Source organism: Aristolochia californica, unplaced genomic scaffold (assembly GCF_029961685.1).
Source record: "Aristolochia californica isolate CCGP_79_NKW_82.1479 unplaced genomic scaffold, dmAriCali1.0.hap1 SCAF_11, whole genome shotgun sequence".
Lineage (NCBI taxonomy): Eukaryota > Viridiplantae > Streptophyta > Magnoliopsida > Piperales > Aristolochiaceae > Aristolochia > Aristolochia californica.
Window position 1 is genome coordinate 2,075,141 of NW_027181782.1, and position 14,852 is coordinate 2,089,992.

The following is a 14,852-nucleotide window of genomic DNA, read 5'->3' on the forward strand; positions in this document are numbered from 1 at the left end:
GATTGATGGTATATGAGGGCCAAACCTAGTGCAAATACATAAGAAAGAGTCTTGATAATAATGGAGAGGGGTCGGTGGGGTCGGTGAGTTTAAAGTTATATTTTAATATATTTACTTGAATTTAACTACTAGAATTCAACTTTTGTCGATAAATATTCCTAGAATAAGGTATTTTATGGTGTATTTTTTAGGCTAATTGTTTAGTAGAATTCTATTATTGGTTAGTTAATTATAATTACGAGGGGAGTTCAATATCTTTATGACTAAATTACTAGAAAGAATATCAAAGACATATTGATATAACTTGTCAGTGTACATGTTTCTAGAATATAGAATTTAAAAATCGATACATCTTTAAGATTTATAATTGATATTTTAAGACAGTAAAATTAGTTTTTAAGTATGATGGAATTAATGAATAGTTCAAAAATATTACTGAATTAAAACAACTTTATTTGATTATTTATTATACAAATGCCTTCATATAATTAAATCTTATTTGCAACAATGGATGGATTATACTTAACAAAAATATTGATAACATAAGTAAAATAGGTATTAAAAATAAAATAAAAATAAAATTTAAAATAATAAATTAATTTGATTACACTAAAATTCTAGGATTTTGATTACTTCTTTAATCAAGGCATAACTACACATATTACACTTATATGGTAACTTGTACAATTTTCTTAGCTTCACGACTTTGCTGAATACAACTCATTGGATTTTCTTATTACGATCAAACTTTTCATGTAAAACCAATGTATAATACTAGGAAAAACACATGTATTTTTGTTTACTCCTTTGATTATTGCCACCTTGTTGCTTCATTTACCTTATAAATATTCAATAAATATACCATAATAAGCAATTCAATTGAAGACATATAGCACAAAGTACACTTACACTCGAAGCACATGGTAACCTTTAAACATTTGTCCAAGTCAATGTGATTATGTTGCGGAATTCTGTCATCAATTACAATCCCAATCTTTCTTCACAAACTTAATTTTGACCACTTTTTTTTTATTAAGTAGAATACGCAAATTATTTCTTAAGGATTTATAATTTTTATATTAATACTAGTTTTATTTTCTTTGTACCAACTAAAAAATAAAAAAAATTTCATTTATCTAGTGAACTTAAAATTACCAAAATTTCATTAAACACAATGTTAATATGTTGAAGTATGTAACCTTCATTTGAGCCTAAAAGATAAGTATACATTCTTTGATGAAATTGAAGTTCTAATTAAGTCATAACCAGCTCTTCATAATAATCTAATTATTGTTGTCCTTCATATTAATTATTTTAAATAAATTTAGTTCATTGACACCTCATTAGTGAGGGAACATGGACAAAAGACTAGTCAATCTAAGTTTAAAAATTAAAATTGACATAAAATATGAATCAAGTGAAAATTGAAAAAATTAAGATCAACTTTGAGAGTTCAATCCATCTCAAGTGTGCCACTGGCAACCCAATCAAACCCATTATTATGACTAGGCTAGGGTCAAGTTGTGAACTCTTCACCTCAACCCCCATGAACAAATGGCTTGTCACATTCTTCAATTTAAACCATAGACTTCCCAAGTTCCAAACTTCCACACCATAGCTTTCCATAGCTTTTCAATCAAAGCCTGACCTTTTGCCTAAAGGAAATCATGTTTTTACCCTTGAAAGATTTCACAGTAATTATCTTCCAGAGGGTAAAATGGGAATTACATCCGTCGCCATCGGACTCCTTTACACGGCCGAACTACGAGACACATTTCCTAGATTTCGTGTAATGAAATCTGTTCTTCTAGACCATCTAAAGCGCATACACCAAGTTTCCGAATATTTTACTCCCTCCACTTATTATATTCCCTTGTTTTATTATATTATAATCCACTCTCAGACAACTCCATTTTCCTTCCGAGCACAGACACACTCTCTTTCCTGTCTCTCTCTGGAGCTGTCGATCTCATTCTCTGTATCGTTAGCTTTGTGCTTTTTGGCTCGGGAGGTAATGCGTAGGATCTCCACAAAGGGAAATGCCAGTGGCTTGAAATTTCATCCGTTTTTCACTCCCCATTTTGTGAGGTTTCTAGGGTTTGATCTCTTTACCTGATATTCGAATTGCTGGGGAGAAATCTGGAAGTGATGTCTGGCTTTTCCTTCGGTTTTGGGTTTTGTTTCATGTTCATGACGGGGTTCTGAGAGCTCGGCGTCGATGAGGAGTTGAATTTGGAAGGGAGTACTGTCGTGTGACTCGTGAGGTTTGATGTTTGATGGAGGCAAGAGGGTGGTGTAACTCTCTTTTTGGAAGATTTTATCGATGCAGGGCTGTGAAGGTGAGTTGCAATCTTGTCGTGTTATTTTTGGTCTTTTAAGTGCTTTTCGTCTTTCTTTTTTTCTTGTTTGGATGTCTACTGTAAGTTGTCGTTTTTTAGATCTGGGATGGAAGGTCGGCTTTTTGGGTGTTTGTGTTGTTATAGATCGATGCTCATTAGGAATGTGTGGTCTCCACGTTGTTGGGTGATTCTCCGTTTCTTTTGATGGGAGATTCTCTGGAAATGATTGGAGACTGTGCTAAATGTTGTTCGTTTGAATGATTGACCGTGGGAAAGTGGTGAATTCGTTTTTTGTTGGAGAAAGATAGTGAATTTTCTTAACATGTGCGCGCAATGTCCGTCTATTTTGCTTTTTGCTATTTTTGTTTCCATTCAAATTACATTTTTCCTTTACATTCAACAAAAAAAATTTTCGGCTCTGTACTGTGAAACAACATGAATTCTCAAATGTATGCAAATATCTTTATTTCTAAATAAGGTGGTAATCTGATGACAGTTTGGGCTGTATGATCGGTGGAAAAGGCATCATATTGACCATGTTTTATTGGTTCTACTCTAGTCATCTTACAAATGGTACAATAATTCGGACTGTCTTGTGGAATGGGCACATATTTAAAAACCTGTCGGTGGATTTTTGTAAAGTAGGTGATATGTTTTGATGTTTTTACTGAGGCTGCACATGTCAATCTTCGTCCTTTGTTTCGTCTTTATTAGGGCCTGTTTGCAATCTTTTACTAGGTCTTTTACTTGCTTCTTTATTTAGCTTCCAAACTTATAAACTATTTTTTTATTACAATTTTTGTGATGATTATGCATTTGAATTTAATAAAGAAAGAAGTGATCAGTGCTCTTGAAATTGAGAACAATGAGTCCTTTTTAATTGAAAAATATATGGTATATGAAAGAATTTTTTAAGGGTAAAGTTTCATCTCTAAGGATCCTGCTTTGGAGACTATTGTGCAATTCAATGTTTGTCATGGAAAAAGAGTACTTTTTCTTGGGCAGTGCAGACTGGTGCTTTTAGAATCTTGTCAAAAGAGTTAAATGGTGCTATAATTATTTAGAGAAAAATTACATGGCTGCTGTGGAAGCCTGTTCTCATATGTGATTTGAATGTATTGATGGGTACTGGTGATTTCTGGCCTGATTATGTTAACTAGCCAGATTTAAATGTCGTATTTGGACTCGGTATGATACCTTGCTTTGGGTTCAGACGTCACATAAGCAGATGACTTAATGTATTTTACTTAAAAAGTTGCCTTATCTGGCTCTTCAGAGGTTTTTATTAAGTGAAATATAATTGATGAAGATGAGAGATGCAGGAAGGGAAGAGACGAATGAAGGCAGCCCCCCTCTTCTGTTGTGTAGCTCTGCTCTTTAGTGAAATGTGCCTCTAGGAAAACAAAAAGGAAAGAGATGAAAGAAGAGCAATAAATGATAGCACCAAAATAGCTTGCTTATATTTTTTCATGTTGGTTGTTGAGGTTACATGTACATGCAATATCCATGCTTGAATAATACTGGTTTGATTTAGATCTAACCTGAGCCATTGTTTGCAGAATGTACTACCTTATTGACAACTGTTGTCCTACCTCCTATACTTTATCTTGGTCTGGGCACAGCAGATTCACCTGCTAGCATTTCCTTTTCAAAATTACTTTCTTATGCCTTCAATTACCATTTTGTGTTAACTGTGATAAGAAGTATTATTGTGGTCTTTTTTTTTATTCTGTTGTTATAATTTTTATATGTTATTATAATCTTACTGTTCAGGTTATGTGGAGGCCTATACCCTTTTTTTCTGAAATGCATGCATGATTGACTTGGAAATCTGTGCGCTGGTGTGGGTTACCACTTTAAAGGTTCAGTTTGTCAGAAGAAGATCATTGTTCATGTAGTTTCCTACGTCTGTGGGCTATTCTCTGTGGTTTAACTATGCATTAGAGTTGGAGGGACTTCACTCTTTTTTTCAGGCCCTGTAAAAACAAATCATGCCTTCATGGTGGGGCAAGTCCTCATCCAAAGAAGTGAAGAAAAAGTCAAACAAAGAAACATTTATTGACACATTACATCGGAAGTTCAAGATCCCTTCTGATGACAAGGGTAACATCAAATCAGCTGGCTCCCGAAGACGCAATGCTGATGCACTCTTTGAAAAGGATTCTCGCTCGCGAGCACAATCAAGGTCACCGTCACCATCTACACAAGTATCTCGCTGTCAAAGTTTTGCAGAAAGGCCTCATGCACAGCCACTTCCACTTCCTGGGATCCACTCAACATTCGGTCGAACTGCTTCAGGGATTAGTCTCTCAAGACCAGGCACAGAGAAATGTAGAAAGGTGAATTTGCCTCTTCCAAAGCCTGACCGCAGCCTGCAGAGGCCTGAGGGTGCAGATGTGGATGGAGATCTTGCCACTGCTTCGGTTTCTAGTGGTAGTTCCATTGACAGTGATGATCCTATAGATTCCAGAATTCTTAGTCCTCGAGGAAATGATTATGAAAATGTGATAAAGACTGTTGCAAATAGTCCTACGAGGTGAGTTCTTACTATTGGTTCTTTCAATCTCGAGCAATACGTACAGTAGATTGTGTCTTCACTCTCTTATATTTATATGACCCCTGAAAATGTTGAAGGGGTTGTGAGCTGATGAACAAAGCCGAAGAATTTACTGCATTTCTAATTAATAAACATGTTGAGAATATCAAGAGATTACTGGGAAATAGTTAATTTTCCTCAGGCTCTGAAATGAAAGCTATTTATGTGCTCTCCCTGAAATATCATGGATATATCAAACATTATGTTGATGTCTACGTCTGGTTATTAACTTAAACTCGAATCAGGAAAAGATAATTATATTCCTAAGAGTGGGTATTGTGACTCACCATCTTCCTTTTTTCCCCTTTGTGATAACTGATATTATGTGTCACATATCTTCTCTTTTTTCAATTTAGGACCTTCTCATCTATGGTGGGATCTCTGCTTTAATTAGTGCTTCCCTATTCTCTTGTGGGGCTGACTGAGCAGTTTCTGCATCATGTATAGGCCTGCCATAAACATTGTTGTTCTAGTGAGTCAATTTCATACAAAGGGATAATATAGCTTTTAATTTTATCTTTTCTTGATGCATTAAATTAAACTAAAAATAGACTAAAATGATTTTTTTTGTAATTTTTTATTCTTTAGGGAACCTCTTTGCAGCATGCATGTAAACGATCTTGTTGGTACCATAATATTCTTGATCTTAAAAAGCTTTGTTATTTGGCTTAAGAAATTGCAATTCCCCATTTATTTCTTTGTATTTATCTGCTTTAGGATATTTTATTTTTATAGTCACAAAAATCAATTTTCATATATTCTTTGTGTGGGTCTATACTTATTTGCTGTCACCTTCTGCCAGTCTAATTTAAATCAGCTGGCTAAAAGAAAGACTTGGCCATGAAAATAACAGTTATCTCATTTATATAAGGGCTTGCGGTATCCCATCTCAAGAAGATACTGGTTGAGTGGGTTGCACATCAGATGTGCGTGTGTCTCTAGGGATTTTTCAAGTGGTTTGTGTAAAAATGCTATTTTCTAGGGAAGTGTGTGTTTGAAAAATCTGTAAGTTTTTTTATTTTTCATGTATTTCTCAACTATGGCAATTTATTGACATTTGAAGTTCCTTCTGTTGTACTAGTTCTAGGAGTCAACTGGATTCTGTGAATGTGCCGTGGTCCTCTTGTTTTGAGTTTTCTTTTTTCTTTTTCATTGCTATGGTCATATTTTTATATTATCTCTAATTTTTCTGTTCTACTGTAGCGTTATGTACAAGGATCCATCTCCAGTAATCACTCGAAAGAACTCAAAGGAGACACTGAAGCCAGCTATGTTATTCAACAACCGGAGCCGCTCTTCATCTCCCAAACAAGGGCTGAGCCATTATCCATCAAATCTGCAGATTCCTCTTCACAATACATTTGGCCTTGGAAGCGCTCCAGACAGTTCTATGTCAAGTCCTTCTCGAAGCCCTATGAGAGTTGTTTGCCATGAGCAAATTGCTGGCTGTGGTTTCTGGTCATCGAGGCCTTACCCTGATGTTAGCCTACTGGGGTCTGGTCAATGCTCTAGTCCTGGTTCAGGACATAATTCTGGACACAATTCAATGGGTGGGGATTTGTCTGGGCAATTATTCTGGCAGCACAGCAGGGGTAGTCCTGAGTGTTCTCCCATACCAAGCCCAAGAATGACTAGTCCTGGCCCCAGTTCTAGAATACACAGTGGGGCTGTCACTCCATTGCATCCTCGGGCAGGTGGTCCTGAATCTCCTACCAGCTGGCCTGATGATGGAAAGCAACAAAGTCACAGATTACCTCTTCCTCCAATCACGATTTCCAATTCCTCTCCTTTTTCTCTGTCAAATTCAGCAGCTACGACGTCACCATCACTTCCAAGGAGTCCAGGAAGGGCTGAGAATCCAACAAGCCCTGGATCACGCTGGAAGAAGGGGAAGCTTCTTGGAAGAGGAACTTTTGGGCATGTTTATGTAGGTTTTAACAGGTTGGTTCTCTTCTGTTACTTATTTCCTTCTGGAATATTTAACACCAGACAAGCTTTATATTCTGGTTGTTGCAGTTAGAGTTGTATTTCTGGTAATGCTATTGAATTTTATAGTTACTGTTATTTGCTTGAATCATTAAGATTCATGTGGAATGCTTTGAAGTCACTGCAGGTTCATGCCTAGCTTATGGTCTGTCTTTTTACATAACGGTTGTGCGCCATGCTTCTTCATATCTTCTTGCATTTTTGGAAAGTGAGGATTTCAAGAGGGGACATGTCTAATTTGGGTTAAATGCATTCCATTGTTGTGCTGGATTATCTTCCTTATTGGTTTGTCTTGGTCTTAGTGAAAGTGGTGAAATGTGTGCAATGAAGGAGGTTACACTGTTTTCTGATGATGCTAAGTCAAAAGAAAGTGCCAAGCAGTTGATGCAAGTAAGTGATGTTTCCAATTGGATAATTGGAAGTTTCCACCATAATTTTGCTAATCTTCTACCTCTGTTTATTCTGGAAATTATTGTATCTTATTTAGTTGTTGCTTTGCAGGAAATATCTCTGTTGAGCCGCCTGCGACATCAGAATATTGTGCAGTATTATGGATCTGAAACAGTAAGCTTCATAAGATGCATTAAATTGCCTAATTTTAGTTTGATGTGATTGACTGAATATCATTTGTCACATCTTACATTCATGTGTTACTTGACTTATCAAGCTTTTGCTTAAGAGTGATTCAACACTTCAACCTCTTTGATATTACTTTTGTTCAAGTTTAGGATGTTTTTGTTATTTTTTCTCAAAATTGGTCTGTGAAATTTATCTTCTAAGCCAAAGAGTTTCAAAGTCTTCTTAACGGGTTAATTGCATCTGTACTTGTTATCAGGTTGATGACAAATTGTATATTTACTTGGAGTATGTGTCTGGTGGATCTATCCATAAGCTTCTCCAAGAGTATGGTCAGCTTGGTGAACATGCAATTCGTAGTTATACTCAACAAATCCTCTCAGGCCTTGCGTATCTGCATGCTAAAAATACAGTGCATAGGTTGTTAAACAAACAATTCTCGTCAAATTCTGATTTCCTTTGTTCTAGTTTTTGATTTTTATCTGGTTTATTTATCCAGGGATATCAAGGGTGCAAATATACTGGTTGATCCTAATGGTCGTGTTAAGCTGGCTGACTTTGGAATGGCCAAACATGTAAGTTTCTTGCCTTCTGATGAACAATCATCTGTGCCTTGGTTCAGGGGGAATGGATCTGATTGACTGAGTTGCCCACTTAAGAGTGAACCTGTGCGCTGGGGGAGCACTTATGTTAACCAGAACGTAAATCCATGGAGTAAAAGTGATTTCTGAAGCTTTAAAAGATACAGATTTTGATGCTTTACATTTAGTTTTCTATGGGACTGTGCAAGATTTCTAGTTGTGCATGATTTCTATAATGTCAGTTCTTGCTCCACTTAACCTCTCAAGGGAAAGGTTTATAAAAAAAAAAGAGAAAAAGAAAATATAATACTCCTACTATGGTTTTAAGTAACAACCAGAAAGGACTAATTGTTAGGGATGGAGTTCCCTGCTACAAGGTCCTGTTAGGAGATCAAGGTGAATGGATATAATGATCGACTCTTTAGGAAGTATAGTCCAAGATGAATTTATGGAAAAATATAATATTTAAAAGTATTGGATTGTTCTTACCGCTCAAATATGGAGCCATTTTGGGATCTGTGTAGTCTTGCTTGTTTCTCATATATTTTCTTGGCTATTTATCAGATTACAGGTCAATCGTGTCCATTATCTTTCAAAGGGAGTCCCTACTGGATGGCACCTGAGGTCAGCACTATTTCTGCTGTTGTATGTGTGAGTTATTATTAGCTCTTTGAAAGTCCTACATTTCTGACTTATGCTTATCAGGTAATAAAAAATTCAAATGGCTGTAACCTAGCTGTGGATATATGGAGTCTTGGATGTACTGTTATAGAAATGGCTACAACAAAACCACCTTGGAGCCAATTTGAAGGGGTTAGTAAACTTTGAGTGTTTAAAACTTTTTGTATGCTCGTTTTTTTTTTTTACCTCTCTCTACTTGGACAATAACTGCGGATGAAATACCCTACTGCTTTTTAGAGCATCATGAGATCAGCATATTTAAAACTATTATGCTAGTTTTTTTGGCAAAGTGGTAAATCTGGGAGCCTGGCTGATGTTTTGTTTGTATGGATCCACAATATACTGATTTCTTGTCTTATATATTTGATAGATCCAATAGTTGGTTCTTATTGTATTGTGTCTAACTGCTGCCTATTGTGAAAACTTACTGCTTTACTATTAATTTGTGTTTTCATGTAGGTTGCTGCAATGTTTAAAATTGGGAATAGTAAGGACCTTCCACCTATTCCTGATCATCTATCAGATGAAGGCAGGGATTTTGTAAGGCTGTGTTTAAAACGCGATCCCCAGCACCGTCCTACTGCTGCTCAGCTTTTGGATCACTCTTTCGTGAAAAATGCTGCTCCACTGGAAAGGCCCATTCCAGGTCCTGAACCTGTAGAAGTATCTCCTACAGTTTCAAATGGAGTTAGATCCACGGTATAAGAATTTTTTTAATCTTCCGATTGCCTTTGAGTGTTATCCTGCTGCCTAAGTATGCAAGCAAATACCAAACAGCTAGGCTGTGCAAACAATGTTGTCCTCTGCTTCCTTAAAAGGGAGTTGAGAAACTTTACTCTGGTACTTGAGTTCATTATAAGAAACTCTTGGCAATGTGCCTTATAAGATTATGCTGTTGGCTATAAGGTTATTTTGGTTGGAATTTAATACACCACGAGTGTGATCTTTATTCAGGGCATCAGTCATGCAAGGAATCTCTCCTCCTTGGATATGGAAGGGCTTGCACTCCATCAACCTAGAGTTGGGAGAACATACCAAGCATCCAGGTCCAAATACTCTCTCTCTCTCTCTCTCATTTGTTGTGGGTGACTTAATCATTTGTCATGGTTGTGTATGGGATGATTGCAAACCAGGCTTTATTTCTCTTCATTTTTCTACTAAGAATGTCCTTACAATTCCTGTTTTGACCAACAGTGACAACGGCATGCCGAGGAACATTTCATGTCCTGTATCTCCTATAGGAAGTCCCCTTTTTCAGTCCAGATCCACTCAACAGATTAATGGGAGGACCTCTCCTTCACCCATTTCAAGCCCCAGAACTACTTCTGGTTCATCCACCCCTCTTACTGGGGGCAATGGAGCTCTTCCATTCCATCACCTTAAGCAGTCGGTATATCTCCATGAAGGATACAGCAGCATGCCCAGATCTCCTAACAGCCCATACGCCAATGGATCCAGCTACCATGAACCCAATCCTGACATATTTCGGCCCCACTCTCATGCCTTTAGGGAACTCATGGCAGCAGAAAATGACATTCTTGGGAAGCATTTTGGGAGGTCAACCCATGGAGAGTTGTATGATGGGCAATCAGTGTTGGCGGACCGTGTGTCCCAACAGCTATTAAGGGATCATGTGAAGTCAAACCCTTCACTTGATCTCAGTCCTAGTTCACCATCTCTCTGCCGTGCTAGTGGTATATGATTTCACATAGCCCGCAGCCTTGAGGATAATTTTATTATTTTGTTGATTATGGTGCGGTTGGCTTCATTACTTATGGCTAAGGCTATTGAGAAAAACCATTTTGTACAATAAGGACCCACACAAAAGTGGTAAACGTGGAATAAAATTGGATCATATGAAGCTATGGTGGCTGAAGAAGTGTGATTTATGGCTCTCCTGTCCATCTCTACAATACGGTAAGCCCTTCTATGTTTAGCATTCAGTTTGAATCTGCTTTGAAGCATTTATTTTTCTTTTTCTTTTTTTTTGGTTGCCTGTTACTGGTATATCATTGAATTTTGCGTGTGATTTGTTTATTTGTTTCTTTTGGCTTATATGTTTTCTCGATCTCTGCTTATGGTTAACGGCAGTTCTATCTTTTAATGTTTTGGTTCTTTATGATACATTGTGCTATATCTTTGATTGGACTATACCTTCCCATTGATTCAATTATATGTTTAGAAATAGCAACCTAGTCTTTTCAACCCAGCTTTTTGTTAAATATCATTCGTTTTTACTGATTGATTTTTGGTCATTTGTGTTTGTGTAGGGGGGAAATGGCTTCTCATGATGCATAATCCACAAATTTCTTGCATTAAAAATACCTACAGTTCATGGTAATCAACGAACTGTGTATTTTTAAAACCACATAGAAGAGAGAAGAAAAGGAAACGACTTAGTTTGGGAGTTTAGCAGGATTTGGGCGACCTATTTTGTTTTTTTGGTCTGTGGCCATGTACAGATGCTGAAGAACTGAATTTCAATGGTTCCAGATTTGGCGGCAGGGAAGGCACATCTGGGTCTGTGGAGCCCTAAACTAATTAGTAATTTGTTATAGAGAAAGTGGGCCCTTGTGTAGCTGTTATGAACTGTTCTTCCTGATATGTTGTTGTATGTACATTTCTGCAGGAAATTGAAGAAAATTCTAGCTGCCTTGTCCTGTGTTCTGTGTTCTGTGTGCTGTGTTCAGCGGTGTCGTTTCTTTCTGATATTGAATGATGAAAATAGCAACTGATGAGGTGTAGGAATAAAAATAATGTAATGGAAAAGATTAGGTGCAGATCTAAATTTTATAACCGGGGCGAATCAGTTGATTCAATTTTGTACTTACAAACGAACCCAGATTGACTGAGTTTTTAACCCAAAGTTCTTATACATAATGAAAGATTTCGGTGCAGCTCTAAAATTTTTATAACAAATCAGGTGCAGGAACTGTTACAAACCGTTTTGCAGTCAGTGTTGGAAGTCTCATCAAAGCTCTAACAGGACTCAAATACAGGAAAACGAGGCTTGCTCTCTCCTTCTCATTCTCTCTCTTAAACCTTTCTCTTCTTACCTTTTGCACTTAAAAATACCTTCATATTTTTCTATGTAGCCATGTTTGTAGAAGATCTGAGCTCAAACTCAGAAGAGATCCCTGAGCAACTATTGTTGGAGACACTATTGCTTGCTTTAGATATCCGAAGGGGATGGATGAGACTTATAACTAGTCTACGACCCCCTTTTTTTATTTTTTATTTTTCTTGAAAAGATCTAGAACACCATTAACAGAAGAAAAGCAAAGAGTAAAGTAAAACACCTAGTTAGACTTCTTTCTGGAACACGAGATGTTCACTCAAAGACTCTCAATCTACTCTTCTCTTTGCTTCTTCTTCTTCTTGGAATCCACGTTTCCATCGTAGCCAGCCAGCATCATGTACTTATCCTTCCTGGTGAGGGAAGTGCATTCAAATCCCAAGGCCCCTCCCAGCAGCCTCTGCACATGGTTCGCCACTTCAATGGCCGACTTCCCTCCCTTGCAGGTCAGCTCCTCCGGCAGCGGGTCCAGGAACGTCACCTGGTACTGCGGCCTCGGATTCATGAAGAAGAAGTACGGGTCCATTGACTTCCACCCCTTCACCGTCGTCCCCTGGAACATGCTCATCTTTGCCTCGACGGCGACGGGGACGATGCGGTCGCTGAGCTCCGCGAACAACGCGCTGAACCGGAGCAGGAAGGGTTCCCTGCAGGTGGTCCCCTCAGGGCAGATGACGAGGTCGCCGTCGCGCAGGAGGGCGGCTATCCGGGCTGCGTCGGCGGCGCGGTCGCGGGTGAGGGGGACCGCGCGGAGAGGGCTGATAAGCTCGGAGAAGCGACCGAGGCTGTAGGTGACGCAGGAGACCTTGCGGTTGAGGGCGATGGAGATGATGATGGGGTCGAGCATGGTGCGGTGGTTGCAGACGTAGAGGTTGCCGAGGGAACCGGGAGAGGGGGGGTCAGGAGGGGTGCCGCGGATGAGGAGTTTGATGCCGAGGAGGCGGTAGGAGTGGCGGACGATGGCACCGCGGAGGGGGAGGTTGACGTAGATGCGGAGGAGGGCGAGGACGACGCCGATGGGAATCCAGAGGAAGGTGAGGAAGGCCGTCAACGGGCTCGGCCGTTGGACAAACCGTCCGTCGTGGAAGATCACCGGACGGTTCAGTCGGTCTTCAGGAACCGGGGTCGCCGTCGGGTCCGGGTGGACCATGTAAGCTTCCTGCATCACATTTCACACCTCATAGTTCAATAAAAAAAGGAGTGCATGGCGAATACATCCTTTATGCATGGCCATTTTCGTTATTTCAAATTAAAATTGTTTTCTTCTTTATTCTACAAAATGCAAATGGCGGGGAAAATATCAATCAAATTAGAGAATTGACAAAAAAAACATATGTAATGACAAAAATACCCTATTTGGCATTTATTGTTGCTGTTTCAATCTATGAAACAACAATATGAAAAACCATTTGGTGCCGAAACTAAAATGTTATCTCAACCGTTTGATCATTGTCGGATGGTTGAGATAGCCGATGATCATGATCAAATGACTGAAGATAACGTTTTGCATGTTTTGGTAAAAGTGTCTCTGCCGTACGTTCAAGAAGTCTTGAATATAGACATAAATATTTTTACAAAAAGAAGTACCATTTTTATATAAATAAATAATATGTTAATAAAAAAATTATTTTTTTAAAAGTAAGAAAAAAAGAAAAGAAAAAGAAAACCTTGCAGACGGCCATGAAGTCGTGATCCGATTCACGATCTCCGATCGCCAAATGCGGCAGATCTTCCCCAAACTCCATCTCGAGGGCCCACATTTTCTTCTCTCCCACCAACACCCCAGGCTTTTTAACAAATCCCGTGGCTCTCCCCGTTCGACCATCCACCTCCATCTCCGTTCCCAGCACCGTGTCTGCCCCTAGAAATTCCTTCACGAACGGCTCCACCATGAACGTCGGGTTCGCCGTCACTATCACTCTCCGGCCGCCGCAGCGGCTGAACACCCGCCAGCTCTCCTCCCTCACGGCCCCTGCGTAGAACTTCGGAAGCACCGCCCTTGCCGCCAGCTGCAGGTCTCGGAATTTGAGGCCCGCGACGGAGACGAAGATCATCAACTGAATGGCCAGCGACTCGGAGAAGCATCTGTAGAGGATGTAGATGGTCGGGGAGAGGAGAAGGAGGAGGGCGCCGCGGAGGAGGCTGCCGGCTTCGATGGCGATGAGGAGGAAGTAAGGGAAGGATGAACGGGAGATGAGGAGGGTCCCGTCGAGATCGGCCGCGATGGAGTGGGCTTCTCTGTTCGTGGGGTCGCAGGTGGTGATTGACGGGAAGGGGCTGGGTGGTGGAGGGGACATGGCTTTGCTTGCAGACGCTTCGGAGAGAGAACGATCAGAAAGCTGCTCTCGCATAGAAGAGAGAGGGACCGGAAGAATGAATGGAGGGAGCGGTTTAAATTGGAGATGGTGGAGACGGGTTAATTCGTTAATGTGAAACTAATGGCTTCTTTAGATGACGTTAATGGCAAATTATTTTTTTCTGGGTCATTCCGAGTTTGTCAAACCTACACTGATCAGCTGACACGAAGGGATGGTCTGGTGTAGAAATGCCGTTTTTGGGTGGCCAAATTGTGTTTCTCCCTCTCTCTCCCCGAAAATTTAAGAACTCTCCCTTAATTCAGTTTTTTCTCTTTCCGAATTGTCAAGAAATTGGCGAAGAAAATGATACGTTCTTTCTTTGACATTTATATTTAAAAAAAAGACAAAAAAAGAAAACCACAATGAATTGATGAACCCATTCATGTTTGTCAGAGGTGAAGATCATCCCCCTTGTGTGGCAAACGATGCTGTATCTTCTTATATTATTGCCTTGGCTTACGTACTTAACTCTGCAAATTTTCCTTTCTAATTTTTCAAATATAGACTGCATAACGTCGCGATTGTTCTTTTACAAATAGAGTATGAATTCTGCTACCTCTGAGCGTTGTACCGATCCCAACACAGACATCTCTCCTTCTCTCCGTCTCCAGCGATTTGGTAGGAGTGGTTAGGGGTTATTGAATTCTGCGTCCAAGAAGA

At 39.3% G+C, this 14,852-nt stretch overlaps 2 protein-coding genes across 3 annotated transcripts; one reads left to right on the forward strand and one right to left on the reverse strand.

Moving 5' to 3' along the window:
• Window positions 1-1,913: 1,913 nt before the first annotated feature.
• LOC137944068 (mitogen-activated protein kinase kinase kinase YODA-like) lies at window positions 1,914-11,569 on the forward strand. 2 transcript variants are annotated; one of them, XM_068789580.1, is made up of 14 exons: window positions 1,914-2,339; window positions 4,113-4,875; window positions 6,139-6,876; window positions 7,049-7,129; window positions 7,224-7,311; window positions 7,423-7,485; window positions 7,757-7,917; window positions 7,997-8,072; window positions 8,643-8,702; window positions 8,784-8,891; window positions 9,219-9,458; window positions 9,714-9,805; window positions 9,954-10,676; window positions 11,030-11,569. In XM_068789580.1, exons 2-13 carry the CDS (start codon window positions 4,331-4,333, stop codon window positions 10,459-10,461), a joined length of 2,760 nt encoding a protein of 919 aa, XP_068645681.1. In that variant the 5' UTR covers window positions 1,914-2,339; window positions 4,113-4,330; the 3' UTR covers window positions 10,462-10,676; window positions 11,030-11,569. The 2 variants fall into 2 exon arrangements, with proteins under 2 accessions (XP_068645681.1, XP_068645682.1); XM_068789581.1 differs by lacking the exon at window positions 7,049-7,129 and having other exon boundaries at window positions 11,030-11,568.
• A 435-nt stretch (window positions 11,570-12,004) lies between these two features.
• Window positions 12,005-14,132, reverse strand: LOC137944585 (glycerol-3-phosphate 2-O-acyltransferase 4-like). The gene is made up of 2 exons (XM_068790270.1): window positions 13,503-14,132; window positions 12,005-12,994 (listed from the first exon to the last, which is right to left on the reverse strand). Exons 1-2 carry the CDS (start codon window positions 14,130-14,132, stop codon window positions 12,110-12,112), a joined length of 1,515 nt encoding a protein of 504 aa, XP_068646371.1. The 3' UTR covers window positions 12,005-12,109.
• Window positions 14,133-14,852: the final 720 nt, after the last annotated feature.

What these genes read in the sequence shown, in the direction of transcription:
- LOC137944068 (XM_068789580.1), top strand. Translation starts at nt 4,331, where the DNA reads ATGCCTTCATGGTGGGGCAAGTCCTCATCCAAAGAAGTGAAGAAAAAG. An exon ending in GTTGCAAATAGTCCTACGAG is followed by an intron (nt 4,876 to 6,138) that starts GTGAGTTCTTAC and finishes GTTCTACTGTAG; the next exon opens with CGTTATGTACAAGGATCCAT. An exon ending in GTTTATGTAGGTTTTAACAG is followed by an intron (nt 6,877 to 7,048) that starts GTTGGTTCTCTT and finishes AAGTCACTGCAG; the next exon opens with GTTCATGCCTAGCTTATGGT.
- LOC137944585 (XM_068790270.1), bottom strand. Translation starts at nt 14,132, where the DNA reads ATGTCCCCTCCACCACCCAGCCCCTTCCCGTCAATCACCACCTGCGAC. An exon ending in ACTTCATGGCCGTCTGCAAG is followed by an intron (nt 12,995 to 13,502) that starts GTTTTCTTTTTC and finishes AATGTGATGCAG; the next exon opens with GAAGCTTACATGGTCCACCC.